This window comes from Gambusia affinis, linkage group LG04, assembly GCF_019740435.1.
Source record: "Gambusia affinis linkage group LG04, SWU_Gaff_1.0, whole genome shotgun sequence".
Taxonomy (NCBI): Eukaryota; Metazoa; Chordata; class Actinopteri; order Cyprinodontiformes; family Poeciliidae; genus Gambusia; species Gambusia affinis.
In genome coordinates this window covers 19904397-19931894 of record NC_057871.1, presented here as the reverse complement: position 1 = coordinate 19931894, position 27498 = coordinate 19904397, and the positions used below count along the sequence as shown (strand labels likewise).

The window sequence follows — 27498 nt, the reverse complement described above, 5'->3', positions numbered from 1 at the left end:
GCCATTTTGCTGTGACACTTCTCTTTCAGTCACTCCTCACATTTTAGTGTTGCACTACGCGCCGCTGTCCTCAGTGCTGCTGACAGAGCAGCATTTGAAATGGGAAGCATCCTCACTGTACGCCGAGTTCTCCAGTCCACAGAGAGTTTTGCATAGTTGCTTGAAGCTGTAAAGTTACTTGTATAACAGTGTTTGGGCAAAACGTATTTGGTTCCTTACAGAGTTATGATGCATGGAAAAAAGTAATCCCTAGTAGATTGTGCCACCGATGGCAGCTAAAACTACCAACTGACAATGAGTCTTTTCAATAGCTGAAGAGAAACTTTAGCCCTCCCTTACTGGATTATTTTATTGCCGTCTCATCGGCGGGTTTTCAAGCCTGTAAAATCTATTTAGGATCAGAAAACATAATCTCTACGGGATTTAAGCCCAGACGGTGACTCTGCCTCTCCAAAACCCTCAATTGTTTTTATTTTTTTCACTAGGGTTCAACTTGGCTGTTTTGATTGTCCATTATAGAGCAAAAACAACAATTTTATCAGGCCCAGACCATTACACTGCCGCCATCTTGTTTGACTGTTTAGTTTAATCCCAGATGCAACACGACACGCAACTTCATTGAAGTTCCACTTTTATTTTGTTAATTCACAGAATATGTTTCCCAAAAGTTTTGCAGATGACCAAGATGCTTTTTGGCGAACTTGAGACAGGCCTTTATAGGTTTTGTTTCTTATTCTTTCTTTCTTTTTTCTCTTCTTCAGAGCTCTCCCATGTATTACATTTTTCCCGGCACCTTTCCTTGTTAAATCGTGAACACTGACCCGGACTGGGGAAAGTGGCTCCTGAAGCGCTCTCATCGTTTTTCTGTATTCTTTCTGTTCTGATCTTTGAGCCCACTTCAGGCTGTCAGACAGGTTTTCTTTCAGTCATTTATTGGTTCCCCAGGTCAGTCAGTGGGAACGCCTGGGTTTGAGTCCCGAAACCGAACCAAAATGGTAACTGCCACACTTTCATTATGATTTAACATGTAAATAAATCATTTGAGAGTGAGTATAACTCTCCTTTAACAAATGAAATCATTATTTAAAATCGAAATATTGATTACTTAGGTTATCTATGAAACTGAAACATGTGTGATGGTTTGAGAAAATTTTAACAAAAAACAAAATAAGATGTCAGCAAGGAAAAAATATGTTTTTTGGGTTTTTTTCTGAACCGTACACACCAAGTTAAATGTAAATTTTTTGGAACATAAGTTAGCCATCTACAAAATCAGTGCAATTAATTTATGGTAATGACAAAGATTTAGACAATTCCTCCTAAAATATGTCACTGTGTCTTTAAATAAGTAGAATTAAATTGAATCTTTCAGTGCAACCAGCAGCTATAGATAAAAAATAGGAGTGAGCAATACATTAAGTAGAATGAAATTAAGGGCTCCGGGGAGTTATCATTCAGAGGAAATCTTGTTAAAAGTTATTCCGAATTATTTTCCGGCCTTTTTGTCTAGTTTTTACATGTTACTTTTCCCATTATGTCTGCCTAATCTTTGCCGTGAAGTCTCTTTTTTTCCCCCCAGAGAAAACAACAAAAGTAACCACTTCATAAAGTTAAGTACAGACAGTAGGTCTATAGTGAAGCTTAAGTAGACGGAGAAAAATTTCCTCGTCTCGTAATTGCAATTTCTCATCAAAGCCGAGATACGTCCCCCCGCTCTCACCCCTCCGATGTGTAATTGGTGGAGTAAATTGTTGGATAAAATTGGAATCCTGTTTGTGTTCTCCCCAAATTGTTTTTTTTTGGTTTGTTTTGTCAAGCTGGCCACAGAACACAGGTTCCCTCATCTTTTTCAGACGCACCACGCTCACAAATTTATGGACATCTGCAGGCTGGTTGTGGATTCTGTAAACAAAATCTGTTGCGCCGGCAGCCATCAGCGAGTTGCTCGCATCAGCAGGCATGTGGAAGTGAACATTGCATACACACACATGCGAGCGCACGCAGGGCAGCGGACTGTATGCAACGCAGACAGCAGGAGAGGCGGAGAAACCTATTATACCTCCTGCCTGTTCGGCTGAGATACCTCTCCTGCCCTGGCTCCTGTTGTTATAACTTGACGAAGCACAATGACTTTGCAACTTTGGTGCATTCCTTTTCCTCATCAGCGGGAACGTTGCCCGTCTGTGCCTGATCTCTTGCCGTCTCACACAGCAAGTCGCAGCCCACTCGAACTGACAATTTGATCAAAAGAGACAAAGAAATTGAAAAGGGCTCTCCCCTGGTGGCTGGGCTGTAACAACACAACAACTAAATTAAATCACTTTTCTTTCTCTTCGTCCGCCTGCCGCCTGCCAACATGTTATTTCTCCTCCCTCCCCAATCAAGTCTTAACCTTGTTAGCCGAAAATGCCCAATTTGGCTTGATCGACTTTCAATCCTCGAGGCTTCGGCTAGATTAGCAATTGTGTTAGTTCTGCATTAGAGTCGTTGAATTTATGGGGAACATGTTCACCCTCAATGATCTCGTATGCTAACTTTTCTAACGACATGACTGCAGCGCCCGCTCTGCTCTGGCTGCCGAATCAACAGGCAGCTGCTTTCTGATGGGAGCAGAAAGGCCTCATTTGGAATAAGATCCAACTGAATAGTGATAAATATTGGTAGAAAAATGATGGCTATGTCATAAATTATGGAGAATTATTTAGATCTATTGAAAAAAATAATTAATTAGTGGCCATTTTTTAAATCCAATTGAGACCATTCTATTGAAATATATCTCAATAAATAGTTAGGTGTGACCTGGCAGTCCTTATTCGACAATTGCTGAACTGGACTAAAAGTCATGAAAGCACTTGAAGTTCAGTACTGTATTGCAGTACAATACAATACGGTATTGCATTGTACTGCAATGCAATAATCGTTACAGTAGAAACGATTATTGCGTTACAGTACAATGTGTTTAAGGAAGGAGAGGAGGTGGCAGACTTGTCAGGACGGTCAAAAACTCACAACCACACTGGTACTGGAAATTCCACAGTGTTGTGTTTTAATAAACACACCAACCTTAGAAAGCCCGATTTGAATGTTGTCAAACCTGAAAATGAGCAGAGTCCAAACAACCCGTAACGTTGCTAAAAGTTAGGGCTCTAACATGTCCGTCTCACTCCGTGTCCATCTGTAGCACATTTCTCCCACACTCTCTACCGAGAAACAGTGGCGCATATTTGTGACATCACTAGCGATACTAGAGTATCTTAAAGAGACACTACGCAATTACAGTACCCTACAATCTGTGGTAAGAAATGTATGAGTAAATGAAAAGAAACAATCCTGAAAAAAAGTAAATAAATTAACCAAAAGACAACAGAGCAAGGAACAGGAACCCACTTACTTTTCCAAACTATTATTTTACTTACAGCTTCTAAGGAAAACATTATGCTTAAGCCAGGCCATCCATAATATAAAATGTCACCTATCTTAAGGCCTGGTTTACTGCAGCACAGCCTTTGGGTTTTATAACGTCATGTAATAAAGTTGTAAGTTAGTTGGGCTTTTGTTTTTGTTATCTAGGACAGATCTTACTGACATATATGGAACTTCACACATTAACCTGCACAGATACTGCTACGGAGAAACATGGTGGTGGCAGCATCATTCTCTTATTTAGCCACGCAGAAGATGGATGGAGCCTAAAAAAATCCTGGAAGAAAACTTACTCGAGTTTGTAAAAGACTTGGAGTTGGCATTCATCTTCCAGCAGGGCAACCATAAACATCCAGCCAGAGCTGCACAGACCAGAGTATATTCATGTGCTAGAATAGCCAAGTCAAACTGCAGTAAATCCAATAGGAAATCTGCGAAAAGATATGAAAATGTGTCTTCACACTGTCTGCCCGAAGATAAACCAAATATGACACTTTGAAAACATCAAATGGAATACCAATTTTGTTATTCATACGGGGTTTTTTTTGCATCTGCAAATCTCACTTTGTGTCTTTTTCTTCTCTTTTAAAGCAGAGACAATCCTGGAGACATTTTCTAATGCTATTTGGTACATGCCCTCTGGGACCTTACTCAGCTCTTCTTCTAACCTCTCATATGAGCATTTAAGATGGAGGGTGTGTCAGAGCCAGACGTTACACAGGATGATGGAGGAAGAGTGCGGGATGATAGCAGATGAGGGAAAGGCAGTTTCAAAGATTGATAGCAAGCTCTTAGCTCAGGTACACAGTCTGCTCAGAGAATACGCCACGCAAAGCTGCTCTTCTGCAGATGAACAGGTTGACCAAATTGACAATAAAAAAAAAGTTTAGCTCGCACAGAAGTGCTCATTAGTTCAGCCAGACAGTCTTGCTCACATTCTTGGAGTGCTTTGAGAAGCGACTGGCCAATTATCTGACTGCAAAGCAAGCCAGTGGATCTTCTTAGCCGGTCACCAATTACTGTTCAATCTGATACGGCCCGCAGCAGATTTCCCTCAGAGCACACACACACACTCTCACACACACGTGCAAATGGTGTGGCATAAACTCTGTGCTACACAGACGGGATGACGGGAGGTAAAGCCAGTTAGAACCAAGCGAGCGTATCGTTAACCTTACTCTTGTCGTTGGCCTTTAAGCAAATCCACCTTAAATTTCAGCAAGTGCAATCGTTTTCTACAGAATATGGATATGACAGATACAGGCACTGAAACCCGTTGTAATTACAAGGCCTCAGGGCCAGCAGAGGGGGCTTTTCCTTAATACCAGGCAAATAAACAGTCCACATGTCAGTATTCCCTTAGGTTCCCTGTGTCTACACTACAGACAGGCTCTTAGGAGCTGTAACCCTAAATTATAGTAATTTGAGGTTTCAGCCCAAGGCATATTTAGAGAACAGAAATCTTTCATACACTCTCTGTGTGCATTTGCTGTGATAGCTAAAGATTTTAAAAACAAACAATGCCCATGATAATTTTTTGAGAGGAAGCGCGGGGGAAGTTGGCAGCTTTAAGGGATTCAGTGAAAGTCCGTTCCTTTTGTACTGATTTAAAATCTCTACAGTTTATTTTACATCATAAGATTTATGTTGGTATAAATTTTTAAGGCTTGTTTAAGGATGACAGAAAGCCACACAATGAAGCTAAGCAATGTTTCCAACAATTCTCCACGGACCTCTGGGATCGTTTCATTTGACAGGCCACAACCTGGGTGTGTGTGTGTGTGTGTGTGCCCACATTCATACTGTTGTCATCTTTTGCAAATTCCAAGTCATCTTTGGGGAGTTTGGCCTGTTGTGGTATGATGGCACGCTTGTCATTCCAAGCTACGCCCGGATTCCCGGAGGAGCCTCTCATAGGATTCCTGTCTGTGGGAGGACAGTGGGTACAGCAGATTTTATGTGGCTGGAATTGTTGAAATGGCTCTAATTCAATCAAATGACAACTGAATGAGCGACTCGTAGCGTTGTGCTTCTGTAGCATTACATCTTTTCTGATTCTGTTTTTATGTTCTCGTTTGGTTTTGTAATTGTGACAAATTTGGGTGTTAACGTCTCATTGAGCTCTCAGCCTGGAGTGGTTATATTTTTCCCCTTTTTCAACGGAGTACGGACCAGTGTTGGATCCTCTTTTTCATAAGATACACGCAACAATACAAACCTATATGAATCATAACTGTGTATTCAATAGATAGATAGATAGATAGATAGATAGATAGATAGATAGATAGATAGATAGATAGATAGATAGATAGATAGATAGATAGATAGATAGATAGATAGATAGATAGATAGATAGATAGATAGATAGATAGATAGATAGACATTTCTATGCTTATTTTTCTTTCTTTTCCTTTAGCTTCTTTGACATTATGTACCAAGAGTGCCCTACTATCTCAGTGTTGTCTTTTCTTTTACCTTTCATATTAAAATACATATTTTGTCTAGAAACAGCCTGAAATCATGTATCCTTGTGGTCTCAAACATTAACTTTCAAATGTGCCTGATAAAAATAGGTAAAATTGCCCAAAACAGATAAAAAGGTTTGGACAAGAAATGGCTCTTTGGCCTAATTTCTCTAATGTAGCTGACCCTAAAAAAATGACTATAACCCATTCTTTGCATTCACTCTCTTTATTCTATTTATTCTGGTTTGATTTAATAATTTCCCATGAATAATACCAAACTATTTGCTGTCTGTCAACCTGTGAAGGTAAAGCCAACGTGAACATCCAGTGGGATGAAGATTCTGTGGAGAGCTTTCCATTGAAACCAGTGAGAATAGCTTTTGTTCTGGTGATTCACGGACGAGCCTCTCGCCAGTTCCAGCGTCTCTTCAAAGCCATCTACCACACCTCTCACTTCTACTACATCCACGTCGACCAGGTGAGCTGCAGAAAACCTGGAACATGGTCTAAAACAGGAGCCACGCGACTCCAAAACACAATTTGTTTCCTCTCTCTCTTTCAGCGGTCCAACTACCTGCACAGGCAGGTGCAGGCCCTCGCTTCTCAGTATCCCAACGTGAGGGTGACGCCCTGGCGCATGGCCACCATCTGGGGAGGAGCCAGTTTGCTGACCATGTATCTGCGCAGCATGGCTGACCTGCTGGCCATGAGGGACTGGAGCTGGGATTTTTTCATCAATCTCAGCGCTGCCGACTATCCTATCAGGTAACAGAGGACCTCACGTTACAGTAAAAGCCTGGAGGCTGAAATAAAGATATGCAGTGCTCCATAAAGATGAGTAATCTTCCCGTGCTGCTCTGTGTTAGGAAACGTGGATCAGAATTTTTAGATGTTAGTTCTTCTTTTCTTAAAAGCATTTGTTTTGAGCAGAACACATAAGAACAGCATTCAGGATGTTTTGCTGACTTCCTTATGCAGTTGATTATTTTTTAGATTAGGTGCAGATGCCTTAGGGTCCTACTTTCTTCCTAGTCCTGTCAGAGCAGCTAGCATAGCTAAACAAGAAGAGACTATAGTCAGTGAGTAGGAAAAATAGAGTAGAACGTTCTAGAGCCGAAACCGTTCAGCTTCCAGTCAACTGTGAAACAAGAAAATACTTCACATCTGTCAAATGAGTATAAAATATGTTAAGTCAATAGAAACAGAGGTATAACTACAAGACAACATCGACTACCAGAATATTGTTTTTATTCATTTGTCAACGCTGTCTTTCATTTCTTTTAAGAATTAGGACATGAATTCAAAATGCTTTTAAAACTATATTTTTGTGTTTTACTTTTATTTTGAGGTGGAAATTAAAACACAGTTCTTGTTGGTTTGCTACACCTTGTGGGGTTATGACAACCACCTTTGGTGATCACTGTTAGTATTGGCTACATACTATAACAGCCTTTATATACGAGTCATATGACTGAATTTACCAGATTTACAATGATCTGAGATAGCCAGGTACTGGACTAAAAATCTATAAAACAAAATAAAAAAACAACAACAATGTGCCAGAGAACTATTGATCAAAACCACCTTTAAACATAATAAGAACAATATTTTTGCCATAGAATATTATTCTGTAGTAAGAAATGTTGGCATCTTTAACATAAAGACATGAGGTCACAGTGAGGATATTGCAGTGGAATGTAGAAATGGATTTTTCCTAAAAGCATCCTGTCACCACAGTACTATCCCACTCTGAGTCAATGCACAAGTAATCCAATACTCTCCAGTCTATGCTTCTGTCGTTAACTGTGAGCTTTAAATACAGTCAAACCAAACAGATCGATGATGTAGCACCTCTGCTTTCTTAAACACTGTTCATTCATACCCTTTTTTTTCCAAGCGTCTGCCTTCTAGTTCTCACAACATTGAACAGTTTACATGTTTAACTTACTGCGATTTAATTGCCTAAGGTCAATACCCATTGACTTTCCAGGTCTGTTGTGGACCTCGCCGTCCGAGAACCATCCCTCCAACTCAAAAACATCCCACTTAGGAAGCTGTAAAGTGTAATTAACTGCTGCAAAGTCTATACAGGCGAGACATGAAGTCATGGAAATAGCCTTTTGGAGGAGAAATTTTCATCACTGGTGTGAGTTTACAGTCCTTCTGGGACTTGAGGGTCTGCTGGGTTTTTGATGTAGCTCCACAGCAGCCAATTAAAATCCCCCTATTAAGGAGAGAGTTATCTCCTCAGCACAGCCAGATGTCCACCAGTTGAATTTAGACAAGCTGTAATGGCCACCGGGTGAAAAGCCGCGATGGCTCTGCAGCTGGAGTGAAGATGCTGGAGCACATGTGGATTCGGATGATGGGCTGGTTCAGTCTCATCTGTTTTGGTCTAATCAATGGCATGCTTTGCTTTTGTATCTCTGCATCAATACTGTTTGCACAAATTGTATGCTGCCATCTTAATCCTGGTCTCAGCCCCTGTTTGTGCAAAGTTGTGCAGATTTATTTTCTCTAAACGCTTGTTAGGCTGCCTGATTAAACGTATTTGTGAGTGTGCTGGGTTTTTATTTATTATTTTCTAGCATTTGCATGTGGAGGGTGTTGGTGTTAGGAAAACGGCTGACAGTGGAGGTTTTTAAGCCCCGTCTGCTGGGAAACGAAACGATTGATGGAGCGAAAGAAGGAGCAGAGAGGCAGAAATGACAGGAAAAGGAGAACGAATAGGCGGTTAGAGGAGGGGGATGAGAGGAAACTGCACGATTTGGATCCATGCAATATGAAAATATGGAAATTCCTTCTTGTATCTTTGCTTAGGAAGTGCATGTGCAGCCAAGGCATGTCTTTAACCAAGTCTGCGAAGTGCGTGTTTTTATTGAGTTGAACTTGCAGATCTTTTCTTTTTTCCTGTAAGTGCCAGGTCTGGGTTCAAGCCTAAGTGAGAGTGAGCCCATTGCTGCTCAAGTGCCCTCAAGCAACAAGCTGACACCCATTCAGCCTTTTTTCCCAGTTGACAACCCCGTCTTCTATCTTCAGGAGGGAATCTGAGAAAAAAAAAAAATTATATTTTCTCTGTGTAATAAGCAGCTTTACATTATTATTTTGTACTCACCCTCTCAAAAACATCAGCAGATAGAGAGCTTCTCCGAGGACCATCAAAGCTACTATGTTAACTGGACTAATATTTAGCTGAATAATTAAAAACACCAAACAAAAGAACATTGATGGATTTGTAAAATGCAATTACACTGAGCTTCGATGGTTTATTTTCTCCTTGAAGACACGTTTTGAGTGTTGCTGATGATTTTGCAGCCTAAAAACAAACAATTATGTGCTTTTTTTTTAGCATGTCTGCTTGTGCTGTGATAGTCAAAGCCCAGTATGACAACCATGAGTAAGAATACCACCATTTCACTGTAATATCACAAAAAAGTTCAACCTTCCAAATTGCTTTTATTTAAAACATAAAAAGCAGTGATTATATGTTCTGCTGGAAAAAAAACTTGACATTACAAATTCTACAACTGTGATTGTGCTACCTGCAGCAAAAAAGGGTAAAAAGAAGAAATGCTAAATGCTTGTTGTTGAGATTATTAAAAGATTTTGCAGCTCTTTTACACTAACACGAATACTTATATTAGCTGATTTTTGAGTCTTGCCGTCTGCTGTGGTTTTTTATAAGTAGAGAGCCTGCACTACTCTACTCATAAATAAATGTTGCTACTGGTTTTCTAACCAATACAAGTGATGGTCGGTGCTCCTCTGGGCTTCTGTGTTTGAAAAATTTCCAAAGAGATAATTTTGTCTATTTTGCAGTAGATCGAAAAGTGTAGAGGCCTTCTATAGCCCTGCAACCAATAGCAACACGTGGGGGAGGGGCAATTTTGTATTGCTCTATATTTCAACCAGAGTAAACTGTATTTGGGTAAATGTAAGACTTTGCAGAATGCAGCATGAATCTTTTTTATGAGAATATGAATCAATTGTGGGACATTTAGGCGTCCATACACATTGTGATTTGTTAAATTAACCAGCAAAGAAATGTAGAATTTTGCATCTGGAAAATTTGTAGCAAATATGAAAAGAAAACTCCACCTCCTGAGCAGTCATCCACCCGATAAATTCACCTCAGCAGCTCGAGCTGCTGCTTCCTACTAATACAATCATTTTTGTTGTCGCCCGGTGTGAATGCCGCGCGTTGTTGCAGTCTGGAATGCGGGGGGCTCCTCTCGGCCCTGGACTGCCTGACTGTTATTGTTGTTATCAGTGGGACTGGAGACAAGCATTATTTCCCCGCTAATTCCCTGATAATGTCTGTTCTGCCGCATGGATGGCTCTCAAAGACAATCCCAGAGCCGCTCGTTGAGAGGCTGCTGTGTGTCCATCGGGGAGATATAGCATGCATGTTTGAATTGGTGTCTGTGTGAGTCCAGTCTGGGTGGAGGATGAGTTACACGCCCTCTTTCCCAGCTTTTATCTCTGCCGGCTCCTTTAAAAAAAAAAAACAAAAAAAAAAAACTTCTATAGACTTTACCGCTGCTTTTTTTGAAGTCACAGCTTTGTGGGGCAATGATTGACTCATTGGCATCACATGGTATTCGTGTGGGGTAATAAAATTTCAGAGCTTCAGTCTTGTGGATGTCATTCCTGATTTGGAAAATAATCGTGACTCACTCTGTCAAAGTGAGGTGATTGTAGATCCTGTTGGAAAATCAGCAATGAGAGGAGGAACCTGTGCCTCATTGTTACTATTCTCACAGCAGATACAGTCACGTTTTGCCACCTCTATTTTGTTCGGATTTGATGTCCTGGATCTGCAAGAAGTAGTAAAATTGTGAAAGAGTCCATAAAACAACAAGGATACGTAGCATTAATAGACAAAGTAACTGTCTCTGACTTAAATAAGTGGTTTGTTAGAGAAAATGTTATGTAGAAGCCATATGATGCAATCATAGACTTTCCGAAATATGACCCTGCACTCTACAGCTCTGACTGTAGAGTGCAGTCACAGAGCTTTACTTCATAAGGTAAAGTTATGACTTTACTTTAAAAGTCATAACTCTTATTTGTGTGTTGCCACAATCAATGTAGGAGATACTAAGCATGCAGCAGAAGCTACCCTTTGGCCTACATACAAAACATCTGGCAGGTAACTAAGGAAGTTGTGACACCGGACAGCCCAGGAGACTCGACTCAATTGTGCAGGAAGCGTCAGACAACTTCACACTTTGATTTATTTATTTATTTATTTTTCACTTTGAAAATGCACTTTTAAAGTAGACCACGTTGCCCGAACTCCGTCATGTAGTTGCAACAGCTGTTTATTTGGGGCACTATGACAAGAAGCTGCCCAGCCTGATGACCAGAGGAAGCAGCGAGTTGCTGAGCATGTTGCTCTGTGTGAGAAAAAGGCAACAGCACAGAAAAGACACCTGAGAGGGTGAGACTGTGCCGCGTTGCAGGGGTTGAACAGATGTCAAACGGTCGTCTAAAAGGTTTCAGATCACATATATATCCCTGTATGTAATATTACTTTTTCATTTGGTTCTTTGGATAGTCCTGTTGCTGTTTTACCAACAGTCCACCACAATGAAACATGGTAGTGGAGGCATCATGCCTGGGGAATGTTTTCTTTTGCTGGAACAGGGAAGAACGACAAACTTGTAAGTGGCTGATAAAAATATCTAGGTGTCACAAGGACCTAGTCAAAGTCCAGATCTATAAGTTGAGAAGCTGTGGCAAGTCTTAAAAAAATTAGTGTAACAGAAACATATCTCTGGTACAGATAAACCTCAGAAGATTTACAGTAAAAGATTGTTATTAAAACTACCTAAAATTATTCACTAAAGCTAGGCATTCACTCAGCTCTCCATTTTTTTTATTCGTAAAAGGTTTAGAAAATCCGAGTATCCATTCCTTTCTACTTCCTGCATTTGCCCATCTTTGTGTTGGGCTGTGGCAAAAAAAAAAACCCAAAACAAAACAACAATCCTGGTAAATACATTACAGTTTGTGGATGCAATGAATCAACATTTGAAAGGTTAAGCACTATAAAGACCTGTACAAGGCTTTCTGAGGTACGAGTGTGTCTCTGTGTGTGAACAGCACTGCGAGACAGGGCGGCCACAGGGCTGACAGTTAGCAAACTGCACCCAGTGGACAGGGTGACCACTCAGGTGGCAAATCTGGAGCTTGACATGAATTCCCCTGCTTCTGTCTGCGTGTGTGTGTGTGTGGGTGTGTGTGTGTGTGTGTCTGCCCTCCTGCCTGAAGGCATTGTATGTCTGTGTGCAAGGACTGTACACCGCACTGCCAGTGTGCATACCAGCAGATAGACAGCGTGTGCAGGAGTTGTTGGGGGAAGAGGGGGGAGGACGGAGACGGAGGTCTTTGCAGCACATCATCCGTTAGGCTTTATGGCTCAAGACCTCCTAAGATAAACCCCCCAGGCTGTGAAATTGCTCCTTCAGGGGAAAATGACATTAATATGCACTTGTCTCTCCCCCCACTGATCCTTGAGCCTCACTGCTCTTTTTCAGAAAGACAATCCGAGCCGTCGTGAAAGGCTCCGGCGCAGATGAGATGTTGGAGCCATTGACTGGGGCAGAGCCTGCAGAGCAAAGCTTTTAGCCTGTCTGGCCCATGTGTTGGTGGAAGCGGACCCCTCTAGAGCTTCAGAGCAGCGTGGAGCCATTGATCAAAATAGCGGATAGCGACACGGTCTTTTGTGTAACCCTAAATAGCTTGTAACAGCTTGAAGGAAGTGGAGCAGTAGCACAGGCAACATCTTTAATTGATTGGTATGTGTGACTTGAAGTACTTCAGCGATCCCCTTTAAAACCTCAAATATTCCTGTGTAAAATGTCAAGTCTTGCCCTCGCCCCCTTTCTGCATAGGAATGTGTTTGCTCTGTTCCTGCCAGTCGACTGCTCTGCGTGATGTATGTGCAGTTTGGAATTTAAAAAGCTGTTGTTGTCGACATAAGGCGGAATATTTCTGTGCTCACTTAAGACAGGAGATTTATAAGTTTGGTTTTGTGGCATTACAAACACTCACAGAAGCCAGCTGTAACTCCAAATGAGTTTATATTGCTGTAAAGTGGAGGGTTGTAAACTTTAATGGGAAAAGGAAGCTGGGAATGGATTTAAAGTTTGAAAGGAAACGTCTATTGTTTCATTGGTTAACTGTGCCGACACTCGAATATTAGGAGCACGTGGCTGGTCAATTCTCCTTTCGCATCAACACGGCACGGAGCTTGAGCAGCCCAGATTTGAATTTTAAAAGGATTTCCGTCCTTAGTCATTATTTTTAATGAATTTATCCCTCAGAAGACACATCCGATCTGCCTGACACCGGCTTAAGACGAATTTATGAACGATGGCAGAACATACATCATCTCTTTCTCGCCGTTTTAAAGCAGCAATAAGAGCTTAAACACAAGGACCCATGAAGGACCCCATCACTCACATTTCCAGGATGCTGTGAAACAGAAGTAGCAGGGCTTGTTTTGTTTTTTTTTTTCCTCTGTGATTTTTGAGGAGTTTTGAAAAACGGGGTTATCGCTCCCTTCCCTCACCTGGATAACTTAATCAGTCAACCTTCTCCCTTGCAGTAATTCATTTCTTTGCCCAGATTCAAACAATTATACAGCAAAAAACCTGGGTGCAGAAAATATTTTTTGTGTATTTACATTAACTGAGTCAAAATTATACGTACAGACTCAGGTATGTGTATGGAGGTCTTTTGTCATAAGTTGTCTCCTCGTGTTCATCAGTAACAATCCAGTTACGGTTTACAGTTTACAGTCATATCTCATGTTTTAGATCACATATGTCAGAGTCAAGGCCCGCGGGCCACATCCGGTTTTTTACGAATTTACGAAGGCTTGGGCCGGTCCGCTGCACTAGACCAAATGCGTCATTTAAAAAAATCTCAATGAACATTCGATCAGTCCGGCCCTCGGCTTGTAGCTAAATTTTTTATTTGGCCCTCCGTCCATTTGACTTTGACACCCCTGTTTTAGATGCATCTCAGCTCCAGCACATCTGATTCATTTGGTCGCATTGTGTCCTTAGCATTCTGTCAATCAGACATTTATTAAAGTCAGGTATTTGACAGCAGGGAAACACCTAAAACATGCAGACAGTGATCCCTGAGTTCCAGGTAGAGAAACACACATTCACATGACTTTGCCCACTTCGTTTCAGTTTACCAATCTTTAGATTGTAATACAGTTTTTCCTCTATAAATCACTGTTAATATGATTCTGCCTACCCCAGGCAAGCGCTTTTGTCCTACCAATCCACAAACCATAACACACTTGTTTAGAGCTTTGAGGGAGTAAATATATTATTAAAGGCCAAAGATTAATGGCTCTGTACCACTGATAAATGTTTGTAAACTTCTCATTTATTTTTAGCCTACAGCATCGTTTTTTTCCTCTTTGGTGCAGTGGATGTTCCAGCACCTAGAGAATCGACTGGAACCCGAATTAGCTCAAAACTCGGACAAACATGCCTGAGCCAAAGGCTCATGTCTCACAAAGCATCTTGAGTTGCTTTGTCCGTTTGAGTCCGTTTGTTACACTTTGTTCTCTCTGTGTTGTTCTCAGGCGTTGGCTAATTATAAACGCAGCATAATTTATAGATTTTTTTAAGGCGTCTTTTACAACCAGGCTGTAACAGATGAACCCATTTGCGTAACTGTCCCCCAAAAAGTCATTAAACCTATAATTTGTGCTGGAGAATCAATTTCCCTCCATTATACAGCGCCCACCATATGTTCCCAGTCAAGAGTAAGTCATTCTCTTTTTATTTCAGGAACAATAACCAGCTGGTGGCGTTCCTGTCCAAGTACAGAGACCTGAATTTCATTAAGTCCCACGGCCGGGACAATGCAAGGTAAGATGTGCATTTTGAATCTTCCTTTTTAACCTCACTTCTAGCAGGCCTTTCCTTCCCCGTCTCTTTTTCCCCCACTCACACCCACACTTGCAGCTCGTGTGCCAACACAACGTGGACAGTGAATCATAACACAATTAGCTCCCATCTGTGGGCTCCATTAATTAACCTTCTTGGTGAGGCGAGGTTGCTGCCAGAGCGCCGCTCGGCGCTGACGCCAGCCTGCTCTCTGCCCGGTCGCGCCCTCGTGGCCGGCCACTCATCGCTCAGCACCGTGGGCAAAAAGACCCAAAGCAGAGGGAACAAATGTCCTGCAAGCACGCATGAGTCAGTGTGACTCAGCGGTACCTTTTTGTGATTGCGGCCGCTGTGTCTGATCTCTGACAGAAGAGAGCTTCTTGTTTATTAAAATATGCGCACGACTGATTAAATCAAACATCTCAACGATTGCAGTAATCGCTTCTAACCTCTTTACTACAAAGATTAATTTCTGAGCGTGTGGCACCGGTTCAACACATCACCATTCAGATAGCAGAGGGAGCAGTCTGACCTGCCTGACCTAAATTTGACTCCCCGCATCCAACACTTGATCTGTTCGCAGGAGGAACACCACCTGCTGTGTCTGTAGGCTGTCACCGTTACTGCAGCGGGTGTAGTGAAATATTTAGTGAGAAGTTGTAGCTGCCCAGCTCCCTGTGCAGTATTTCTATGTGCATTTTTTTGTGCCGTTTGCTCACATTCTTTTGTATCTTAACAGAGAGGAGTGTCTCCAAAATAGATGGGGAATAAGTTTTGATATGGGGTTTGGAACAAGGATGGAAATGTCTCAAAAGTGTAACCTATTGTAAAGATAATCGTCCAGCCATAGAGAATAAAATCCATGCAGCAGTTCTTGGTGCCCAATTCTGATCATATTTTTTGTGTTTTTATTTATACTGCTAATTAAGCTCGACCGAAATGAGATTTCTGTGTAACCCGTTTACGTCCCCAAAGTGACCCACATGCGCAGAAGAAAAACACTGATGTCATTCAACAAGCATTGTTTACAGAAATCATAAGGGATGGAGGAGTTTATCGATCGATTTTGAAGTTTATAACCAACAATGTCACAAAATCATAAAAACATGAAGAAAGCTAATAAGAAACCATAACTAATAGCGACGGCTTTTTGTGGAACATTGACTGCAACTTCTGTAGAGAAATTTGTTTGGATGTGTAGTCAGACCCAGCAATTGTCTGATTGTGATGTGATGCGCTTCAGTGACGCACTTCTTTCATAAGTTCACAATTATAATTTTCAGACACTGTTTACATCCCGACTTACCACATGCGGCTTCGTCTGGAGCCGAATTATGACACGTCTCTCATCAATGACATAAAAGTCAGATAAAATGCAGCATGACAGTTAGGACAACCGACGCTTTGAAAACAATTGGACACGTATCCGAATCAGTAGCACACATGGAAGTGGCACAGATCTGATTTTTTGGGGGGTGAAAATATCGGTGTGTTCAGACGGCGTTGAAAAAGCTGGATATAGGTCGCATTTTGGGGAAAACCGCAGATTCGGATCACATTCTGTGTGAACGGAGCCTAAAGAGACACTGTTTAGGATTGGTAGCCATCACATAGACTCAACCCACATGTTTCTTACAAATGTGAAACCATTTTATAAGAATAATTGCAGAGGAAAAAAAATAAAAAATCTTAGACACATTTTTGTACTTTTTCTACTACCTTCATCTCATGAAATTAGATTTTTGTCCAGTAGTCAGCTGTGTGACGAGACTGTCCTGGTCGTCTCTATTAGGTTCATCCGTAAGCAGGGTCTGGATCGTCTCTTCTATGAGTGCGACACTCACATGTGGAGGCTGGGCGACCGAAAAATCCCAGAAGGCATCGCTGTGGACGGCGGCTCTGACTGGTTCCTCCTCAACCGCATGTTTGTGGAATATGTGATCAACTCCAAGGACGATCTGGTCACCAGCATGAAGCGATTCTACGCGTACACGCTGCTGCCTGCTGAGGTAACACAGATCAGCACACAAACACAGACGAGGTCACATCTTTTTTTTTTTTTTTTTTTACTCTCTAACTTGCAAGCCCTGCTTTGTATTTGTACTGCATCATTTAACAAACAACAGTCACACAGCTCTCCTTTTGTTAATGTGAGATGACTCAGAGGTGGACAGTGAGTCTGAGAGTGAAGGGAAGACTTAAGATCCTAACCTAGCAGCCATTAACTCAGGTTGGGGGGGGGACAACATAAACCTCTGCAGGGAAATTGAATGTTTATCAAGAGCTGTAGCAAATCAATTTTTTTTCCTGCTCCCAATCTTATTTCCTCTTGTCAAGTGGATTATGTGGAAAAACAACAGCCACACAGTTTTCTAATTTTCCATCTCTTTTATTTTTCCCCTCCTTATCTCGCCGCCTATTTTTGCCCCTCATTTCCCAGTCGTTCTTCCACACTGTGCTGGAGAACAGCGCCCACTGTGAGAGCATGGTGGACAACAACCTGCGCATCACCAACTGGAACCGTAAGCTGGGCTGCAAGTGTCAGTACAAGCACATCGTGGACTGGTGTGGATGCTCGCCCAATGACTTCAAGCCTTCAGACTTTCACCGCTTCCAGGTAAACGCAACACGCCGGCTGTTCTGATTGATCAACAGCAACACTTGAAATCAAAATTCATAATAAATGGTGTCTTGGTGACATTTTTTTTTTCCTTCTTCCTGACAACATCAGTTTTGTAGTTATTATTTGTTAAAAAACATTCAAAAATAGTGTAAAGAAACCTTTTTTTTTTTTTTTTTTTGCAGATAGATAAAACAAATTTTGACATCAGACAAACTTGGTTGAACTTAAACTTGAATGAACATTTAAAGCAGGTCTCACTTGCCTTAGTTGAGGTCAGTGTTTATAAATGAACAACGGGGAACAGATAAGGCAACAATGACCTCCATAGGAGAGTTTCAAGGCGAAAATCCGCACCTGATCAAAAACAACTCAAAATTGCACATCTGTTAGAAAACATCTTGATGATCTCCAACAGCTTTTGGAAAATATTATTTGGTATGACGAGACATCAGTGAAACTTTCTGAAAGTTCTGTGTCCAATTATATCTGATGTAAAACTGAGGCTCAATAGTAATTCTGCAAGTAAGAAGGGAGACAAAATTCTTCCACAGTGATGCAAAGAAAACTCTTCATCATTTACTCATCAGGTTGAAGAGGCAGTTGCTTTTTGACATTAGGTTGGTGGGTCAGTTCACTTAAAAAAATTCACTTTTTTAAGTGAATTTTGAAAATTGCTTTCTATATTTACTCAGGCTTTGTTTCTATATCAAACCCTAGAAGTGCATTGGTAAAAACTCAAATAAACAATAAATAAATAAAAACATCCAGATTTTTTTAAAATTACATCTTTACAAGTTAATGCTGATGTTGAACAAAAGGATTCCTCTATTTCTTTTGCTCTTCTCCTAAACTACAAATGTTTAGAAAGGTTATTTTTGGTAAAACATTGGTCGCAGAAATAATTACCAACATATATATCAGACGTAGTCCTGAGGGACGGTTTTAAAAACTAAAATCAACATAAATAAATGTCTCCTTTTAATGCATGAGTGCAGCAGTTAGTAGAAAATCAACAGCAGTCAATCGTAATAAAATGAACCAGTCCTCTCACGCTCGGCGTCCCACAACATTCTCTGTCAATATGTGCAAAATCACATCTCCATTAGGATGACCCTGACAGAGGAGAGAAAAGCAGCGGCGGCTGTAATTAGGTCCTGTTTGCCTTTGGTATTGAGAGAGAGAGAGGGGGGATTTGGCCAGCTTATCACAAATAAAGTAACTTTGTTTCACTATTTGACTTTCAGGCGGCTCTTAAAACAGAAAAGAACAAAGTAAGCATAAACCCTCTGCCTCAGCTTAGCTTCATTTTTACTCCTATCCTTCATGTGGTGAGTCACTTCATGTGCAATGCTCTCCAAATACCAGCCATCACACTGACCTCCACTCTCCCTTTGCCAAACCCGGTTGTCTCGCTTCTGTCTCTGGCAGGTCTGTGCCAAAACATTGCCCTGAGCTCCTTGGCGCTGCTGCAGGGTCCGCTTGGCATTCAACATGGTGTCAGTGCGGTCTGACCCTGGAAACAAAGCAGCCCTGTGAGAGGACTAACTGATGCTCTTAGAAATTATTTTAGCAATGATGTTAATTTATACATGAACTGCATTCAAAACCTTGCAAGCTGGACCAAAGTCCTGGCCAACACAGTGGAGAAAGATGGAATAAAAGAAAGCGCATGAAATTAAGCAATGCTAACAAAAAGTATCTTTTGAGCATTATTATATCAATTAAGTAACAATTTAGGCAGGGAAAAGTCTCAAATAAAGTAAATTTACAGTTAATTCTCTTGGGGAACTTTAGAGAGTTTGAAACCTTTTTGTCATTATTTGTGGCTTTTCCCTGTTACCTCTGGGAAAAGTTACACAGAGAGTGATAAATTTCAGTGGTTTATTTCTGTTAACTTTAATGCTTTTGACTTATAGCCAATGGAAATCCAAATTCAGTTTTTCAGAAAATTTAAATATTACATAAAACGTTAAGATTTTTTTTCGCAGAAGTGTTGCGTTATCCTCATGGATGCACAGATAACGACAGTCACATTACAGAGTTTCTTTTTCTACTTTTGATTCTATCAGTGACATAGCACAAACCTCAAATTCTGTAAAACTTATGCGCCTGAACAAAAAATAACTAGACATAATGTTTTGAACAATAAAATTGCATAATCTACAATAAAATCTGTCTATCTGCCTGTCTGTGTGTCTGCCTACAATTTGCAAAAAAAATACATTATGTCAATTAATTTAGTGTTTTATCCATCATTTTTAAAAAACGATAATCTAAATTAACTATTTCCAGGGTGCAACACTCCTATTACTTTTCAAGATTTATGGAAAAGCTGATTTCACTTCCCATCAAGAATACCTGCTTTAATGACCATAGTGACTGATTGGCCAGCAAACTGTCCTGATTTAAACCTCGGAGAGAAATTATGAACTATTGTTTAGAGGAAGACGAGAGACACCAGATCCAAAAACACAGACGAGCTAAAAGCTGCTTTTAAAGCTCTCTGGGCTTTCTGAACACCTCAGCAGAACAACAGGCTGATTGCCTCCACAGCATGCTGCGTTCTGTAGTAATTAATGCAAAATGAGTCTCAACCAAGTGTTGAGTGCACATAATGTACACGGACATACTTTGAAGCAGTGTGTTCATGTGTTCAAAACGATTCTAATGCAAATATCACATTCAGCGGAAACATAAAATTTTCACCTCACGCTTTTCTTCTACTCGTCTTACCACGAATATCCTCGAGAAACTTCTTTAGCAATGACCTTTTATAGACTCTCCCTGGTTGTGAAGGGTGAGTCAAGTCAACCCTTCACAACCTGTCAAGTCAGTTTTCTCAAGAGTGTGTAAGCCAAAAAATAAAATTCTTGTATTGTTGTTGTTTTTTTTATAAAATGAAGTTTGTTTTATATTAGCAGTAACCCACAGTCACAAAGATTATCAGAAACAAACACCTGCAATGTGTCAGACTCTGTATTTAATTTGTATAATACACGAATTTAAACTGCATCATTAAAATAAAGAACTTTTTTATGGTATTCTAATTTACTAAGATGTACTTTACCATGATTCATAAAGAACAAATCAGTTCTTTCAAATGACTCCACAGAATGTGAGCCGGGGCCCCCTCACTCTGGAAGCATATCCATGTTTAATTTAACACCTCCGGCTTGCCGTACATCATCCCACACTTACTGCTACATGAGAAAAAAAACTGAATTCCAAGAAAATGAGCAACCACCTCATTAGGTCTCCTCTTTTATCGGTTAAGGGTTTTTTTTTTTCCTCTGCAGGTAACACCAACGTGTTTGGTACTGCAAGATAAATAGTTTGATGTCTGGGACTAATGTTAGATGTCTTTGTGTCCAAGCCAAGCTGCGGAGGAGGCAAATTTCTTGACGCATCATCAACCACAGAATAAACGACGTGGCATGGACAAAGAAGTGGAAAAAGATGTGGATGAATCGGAGGCAAAGACCAGACTGAGACAGATAAAATGGCGGCATGTTAGTTGGACGTTTCTTTTGAATCATACTTTCCACCTCTGCCCAAATTTAAATGCAGATAGCTGGGAAATAAGAGATTCTTTGTTCTTCCCTACCTATTTTAAATTACAATTAATCCTGAAAGTTTTTCTTTTTCTTTTATTAACTACGACATCAGGCAGTGATGTTGTGAGTGACTTGCAGTTTTTGTGGTGAACTTCCAGTCAGTGACCTACATACATACATACCAATACATATTGGTATGTATGTATTGTGATATTCCGACTGTATTTAAAAAAAAGGTTTTTATTGAGATGTTTGGAGGATTTCGTGGAACAAGTCTGACCAACTTTGAAAACTCAAAAGAAAAGAAACTCAAAAGATCTGCAGCTATTGTCTCTCGGTGAGTGACATAACAGGAAGTAGTTACAGCATTTTTAGGGAATCTTTTCTAACGTATTTTGTTTTGTTTGTAGGCCTGGCTGCATATTCTTCTGCCTTGAAGGTTTTCCTTCTGTTCATGACTTATGAAGTTAGTTTGAATGTTTACTTACACAATCTCATAGATTGACTTTAATTATTCGGTTAAACTGTTTTATCATAGTGAAGAGTTTGTAAAACAAACAACTGCAGTGATTTTTAAAATAGCAACTGCGTGGCGAGGGTTTAAATGTTTGTATGTGGATATTGTCTCTAGGCTACAATCTATTCATACACTGTCCCTAATATCTGAGTAAATACGCCTTTGACAAGTTATGCATTAGTGCCACAGGCAGGCAGTGAAACTGACCCTCAGTATGATACTACCACTACCATGTGTGGCAGCTGCTATAAAGCTCTTAGGTTTTGAAATTTCCTCCATATTTTAGACTGATGGGACAAAAATTCAAAACACAGATTAAAACTGGCTGTAGAAAATGCAAAAGAGTCTCATACTAAACTACTGCAAGTAAATATTGAAAGAACTGGATGCAATCATTGATCAAAGAAAAACAAACCTGTTTAAATAAACTGAATGTGTATGTGGGAAAAGGGATAATATAAATTCTTGATTTAAAGTTTATATATTTTTCTAACATTCCATTTTTTATATATATATACATCTATGTAGATTGTGTAAACATTACACACCCTAAGCTTTTTCAATTAGCCTGTTTGGCAATACTGACAGATTACCATTGGGAGCCTTTAACACAAATGTATTTGCAGATTGAAAAGTGCGACCAAATAGAGGGCAATTTTGATTTAATACAGATTCTAATATATTCACAAATCTCTAGCAAGACGATTTCCCCGTTTTCGGTCTGCTGCCTTCAGCCGCCCCCCTACTCAACCTCTTATCAGCATTTTTTTTCTCTCTCTTCTCTGCCCACCTATCACTTCCAAACATATCTCACACATCACATTTCGTTCCCCTCACATCCTGGCACACCACCGTTTAATAATCTTCTCCTCTTTTTTTTTCTTCTCTTTATCTCCTCTGTCCCTGCTTCGCTCCTCTGCTCGCCTCCCGCCTCGCTCTGCGTCTCTGCAGCAAACGGTGCGGCCCACCTTCTTTGCCAGGAAGTTTGAGGCCAGCGTGAACCAGGAGATAGTGAACCAGCTGGATGCCTACCTGTTTGGACCGTTTCCTCAGGGGACGCTGGGACTGAACTCGTACTGGGAGAATGTTTACGACGAGCCAGATGGCGTCGCCAGCCTGTCGGACACGCTGCTCACGTATTACCACGCCTTCACGCGGATGGGCCTGGTGAGGGCTGCGGCCTCGCTTCAGGGGAACCCAAACGATCACAGCTGCAGGTTGGTTTTCATAAAAAATGTGTGCGCTTGAGAGGGTAAACATGCGTGTGTTTTTACCGAAACACATGCATGTAGCTCTTCAGCATTGATTTTACTACAACCACTCTTGTAATTGCTGCTATTATTACACACCTGCAGCTTGTATTTGTTCAGTTCGCCGTCTTCTCGGAAACCAGATGCACCTTTATTAGCTTTGGAAACCACATTGCGCAGCACATAAATGGCCTTCCGTGTTTCTCCTGGTGCATCGCCTCATAAGATCACATATCATGGAAATAGGATAACAATGGATAACTTCAATGAGCAACTGGGAGGCCTGGCTAAAGCCTTGCATTTTGTAACACAATAAGACGCCATCAATTTATCTCTGCGATAATGAGGCTATGTAGGTCATACCGCAGAAAAGCCAGCCTGGTCTATTATTAGTAGGAATGAATGAATTTCAGAGTGCTGTTAACACACTGTATGTGGTTGAAATAAAAACAACAAAAGGCTGTATGTCAATTTGATGTACTTGCCGTCTGGTGTAATTTTTTTTTATTAGTTTGGTTTTCCTTCTTCAAAAAAACTTTTCCAAACAGAAGCTAATTGTAATGCACTAATCTCGTTTTGGTAAAGTTTTTACCTCCCGATATCAATTTTAGGTAAGTTCAGTTTTTTTTTTCTTATTGAGAATGACAGTTCCAGTAAATTCTTAATTTTATAAGGAACATAGTTATCATTGTGTGTGAAGGAGGAGTCACTGTGAAGCAAGGTTTTAGCATCACAGAGTATACGTGTAGGCCTAGTATGTTACCATCTTATGTTAGCAGTTAGCCAGGTTAGCTTTCTGTGTAGCCTCTAAATATTGTAGATCCTTATCTGAATCTGAATATTTCCACAAGGCTGCCAACATTTACAAATGCAACAAATTTCATGAGTGACCGAGATTTAAAACTCAAAAGGATAAAACAGATCAACTTTGCTGTTTTTCACTGAGACTTTTTTTGGTCTCTGGGACGTTTTGCTCCCCCTAAAAGCAGACCTGTATGGAGTTCTCATAGAAAAGCTTTTTTTCTTTAATTCATGAAACACCTCTTACATCTCTGTGTCTAATTCATTTTTACTTCACCTTATTGATACTGAAAATTGCTAACTTTGAGTCTTCCTCCCTCAGGAACAACTTCCACATTGACAAGTGAAGTGTCAACTGGATGTGGTTGCACTTGGTACAGTAGTCATTAGAAAAAGATGCAATTTTTTTGAGTTTACAACAACTGGTCAGCGGTCAGGGATGATCGATCTAAAAATTGTACAAAACATATTCATCACTTCCCGTCGGGTCTGTGGTTGTGCTTTCTTCTTATCCTCTCATCTCCTTGACTCGCTGGTCAAGCCTGATCATGGAGGAGATGATCATGATCTTGGTTCTGCTTGACATCACTTCCTGTCAGTTCTTGTACATGGTGAGGGATTAAAACAAAATCAAGTTTTGAAGCAAAGTGCTGTTTTTCTTCAACTGAAACTGGCATTTTGTGATTTCTTTAATCAGATTGTTTGAAATGGCATTTTAATTTGCTTGATTTCGACTTTGTTCTATTAGTCTGAAGGTGAATATTGCAGTTCTGCCTGAAATGAATTGAAGGGTGGTAATCAAACTGGAGCTGGACCCTCTTGTTTTCATTCAAAGTGTACATTTGGTGTGATTTGATTAGGACGATTGTGACTAACTGTTATGACTGATTATGTTGACTGTGATGTCATTAACAATAAGACTCTTAGTGAATACATGATTTTTATTGAATTATAATTGTTTATTATCACTTTACCTTTGTTTAATAAAAATAACAAATATTTTCCTCTCCTTCCTACTGTAACAGTCTGCAGGAATGCGTGCCTGTCATTTCATACATCCGTCGCGGTCGGCTTCACTCATTGGCTGGTTCTGTGCAAATAACAGATGATAAACTAATGGTTTGGATGCTCCTCACAGGAGCACAATCATAAAGCATGACCATTTGAAAAAGACACATTTTTGGCTGAGAAATCTACTTAATGGACTCTATGAAGATAGACAGGCGGTCTGTCTGCTGTAGCGGTTCGAAAGCAAAGGATCCAAGTCGAGGCGTTTTTCAGATAGTGCTATAAAAGAACTCAGACTTCTTCACATTTGTTACAAAAATGAAACAAAATGTACCTACAGCTTAGTGTCTTGTCCTCTTTTTACTCAGAAATGGGAACTTTCAAAATTCTGTTTGAAAAAAGAAGGAAAATCAATTGCTTAGATCAATCAGTTAATTCATCATTTGTCCCAGTAGAGCTCATATAAAGCCGTCATTAGTGGCAGCCCTATATGTGAGACGATGCAAATGAACTGAATTGAGTTGAACTGCTTTCGCTGGTTGTCTTCCAAATGGCCAGTCCAGCTCATGCTTTGGGAAAGTTTTAGACCCACTTAAGTGAACTGACTGTTTCATTTGTTTAGTAAATCTATGTGGCATTGCAGAAGCAATCACCTCTTTGTGTGATTTCCTCCTCATATGCAGAAAATAAAGCAGTAGCAAACCCCTCTACCACCCACTGTCCGGTCTGCAATGTAAACGTTCTTTAAAATGTTCCAGGTAAAAGGAAGAGACGAAAGGAAGACAGATTTCATGGTTTCCATACGTCAAACCAAAAAAAAGGACTTTTTTTTATTATTTCTTTTTAATTCAGGCACTGGATTTTTTCCAAAGAGCAGCATTTCCCAAGACACATCACCCTGCATGTTTTAGATGTTTCCCTGTTTTAACACACCTGATTCAGATGACTGCAGTTCAGCGAACCCCTGTTAATCAGACGTCAATTGAAATCAAGTGTGCTGATGCAGGAAAACATCTAAAACATGCCAGGCAGTGTGTCTTGAGGACCTAAAAATAAATGTATGGTATGTAATAGGAGCTGTTCCAATTAGCCTTTCTACTATCTGGTTCAAGCAACTGAATTAATTCATTTGGAGTCGTGACCCAATGCTTTTTGGCAACGTAGTGCTTTTTTTTTTTTTTTTAATTGAAGCATTGGGGACAATTGTAAATGGTTAAAAACCCAGAGGTCACAAATGATGTGTGTCTATTTGAGACAAAATTGTGCATGTGAGAGTAGAAGTATGCAGCTATGACTAATCTACCCTGAACTCTCACCTAATGACCGCCGGGAAAAAGGCGACAAACTCCCTCATAATCCTGCGACAATAAACAAGGATAGAAAAATTTTCTTTACTTATTTTTTCAGTTACAACTTCCTGCTGCATTTTACAGTGAGTTTAATTCTCCTCACATATTCGGGTATTTGTTTTTGCTTTATAGCAAAAAGCCATGACTCCTCTATATTGCTGTATCATAAATACTAAAAGACCAGAGTCAGAAAACATAACCCAGACACGCCAATACAAAGATGGTTCTAAAGCTATAAAAACGGATCAATGCATGAGCAAAAACACAAGGTCACAGAGAGACAAAATAAATGGATGAAAGTCTTATAGTTGCAATCTAGTCATAAAGCGGGTTAAAAATACAAAACTGAACTAAAATGTATAAACAGGTGTTGTTCAAAAATATCCCACCATGTAGTAAATGCAGTCCAGATCCAGAGCTAAATTAAGTCATAGGGTGGAATCTAATCGTTTTTTTCTCAGGTTTATGTTTATGTTCTAGGCTTTACGGCCATTACAGCAATTTCTTTGATTTACAGCAGAGAGCCTGCAGACTCTGAGGAAAAACATCAGAGGGTGAAAGGAGCAAGAATGACTTTCTGCAAAAGGAGAAAGTTAAATGAGAAAATACATAGCAGTATCTTTAGTGACAGGACTTTCACAGATTCATTCATCCTGTTTGAGCTTTTAATCCTGTTTGTCTGTGTTGCTCAGGGACAGTGTGAGCGTTTACATCAGCAAATTATACTCCTACTAAGTGAAACTATTAATAAAAATACCAAATTGTAGAATCCTGCCATAATCACAGTAGTTAGTTGGAGAAGGGGAACATTCTTGTCCTCCCAAGAATATATTATATTCTAATGTGAACCATAATTTGAATGCTGCTCTTCAGCATACTCTTATAACCCTGAGCTCCCATGGTCTGTGATGAAGCAAGTAAATTTCTAGGTCTTTCATCAGTAAGTGAAAATGTATTTTCACTAACATGTTGTGGCAACATGAAACAACACTGAACAGCAGCTCTAAAATGTAAGAACTTCATTGGTATTGATTGGCTGTTCCCCCAAGAGTGGAGAAAAAGACGATTTTAGCTTAGTGTCCTATGCAATGTCCATTTCCACTGGGCGCATTAATGCATATTCAAATCAAATCAAATTTTATTTGTATAGCACATTTCAGCAGCAAGGCATTTCAATCATTAAATTTGTAATTGATTACATTTCAGATACAATACTAAACAGTTTTCTGGAAGTTTGTTCCAGATTTGTGGTTCATAGAAGCTGAATGCCGCTTCTCCTCGTTTGGTTCTGGTTCTGGGGATGCAGAGCAGACCAGGACCAGAACACCTAAGAGTTCTGGAAGGTTGATACAACAGCAGCAAATCTTTAATGTATTGTGGTGCTAAACCATTCAGTGATTTATAAACTAACAACAGTATTTTAAAGTCTATTCTTTGAGCTACAGGGAGCCAGTGGAGAGACTTTAAAACTGGTGTTATGTGCTCTATCTTCCTGGTTTTAGTGAGAACGCGAGCAGCAGCATTCTGAATCAGCTGCAGCTGTTTGATTGATTTGTTGGACAGACCTGTGAAGACGCCGTTACACTA

General features: G+C 40.2%; 1 protein-coding gene and 1 long non-coding RNA gene across 2 annotated transcripts in view; one reads left to right on the top strand and one right to left on the bottom strand.

The window, feature by feature from the left end:
• xylt1 (xylosyltransferase I) overlaps window positions 1-27498 on the top strand; it is a 105298-nt gene that overhangs the window by 51160 nt on the left and 26640 nt on the right. Inside the window, exons 3-8 of the mRNA XM_044113687.1 lie at window positions 6194-6366; window positions 6451-6653; window positions 14711-14791; window positions 16602-16818; window positions 17250-17426; window positions 22455-22720. Coding sequence (XP_043969622.1) covers window positions 6194-6366; window positions 6451-6653; window positions 14711-14791; window positions 16602-16818; window positions 17250-17426; window positions 22455-22720 — 1117 coding nt within the window. The remainder of the gene's footprint in view (window positions 1-6193; window positions 6367-6450; window positions 6654-14710; window positions 14792-16601; window positions 16819-17249; window positions 17427-22454; window positions 22721-27498) is intronic.
• On the bottom strand, window positions 16728-22719 carry LOC122829259. Its single transcript, XR_006370343.1, has 3 exons — window positions 22536-22719; window positions 18811-18945; window positions 16728-16813 (listed from the first exon to the last, which is right to left on the bottom strand). It is a non-coding gene; the product is annotated as an uncharacterized LOC122829259 (long non-coding RNA).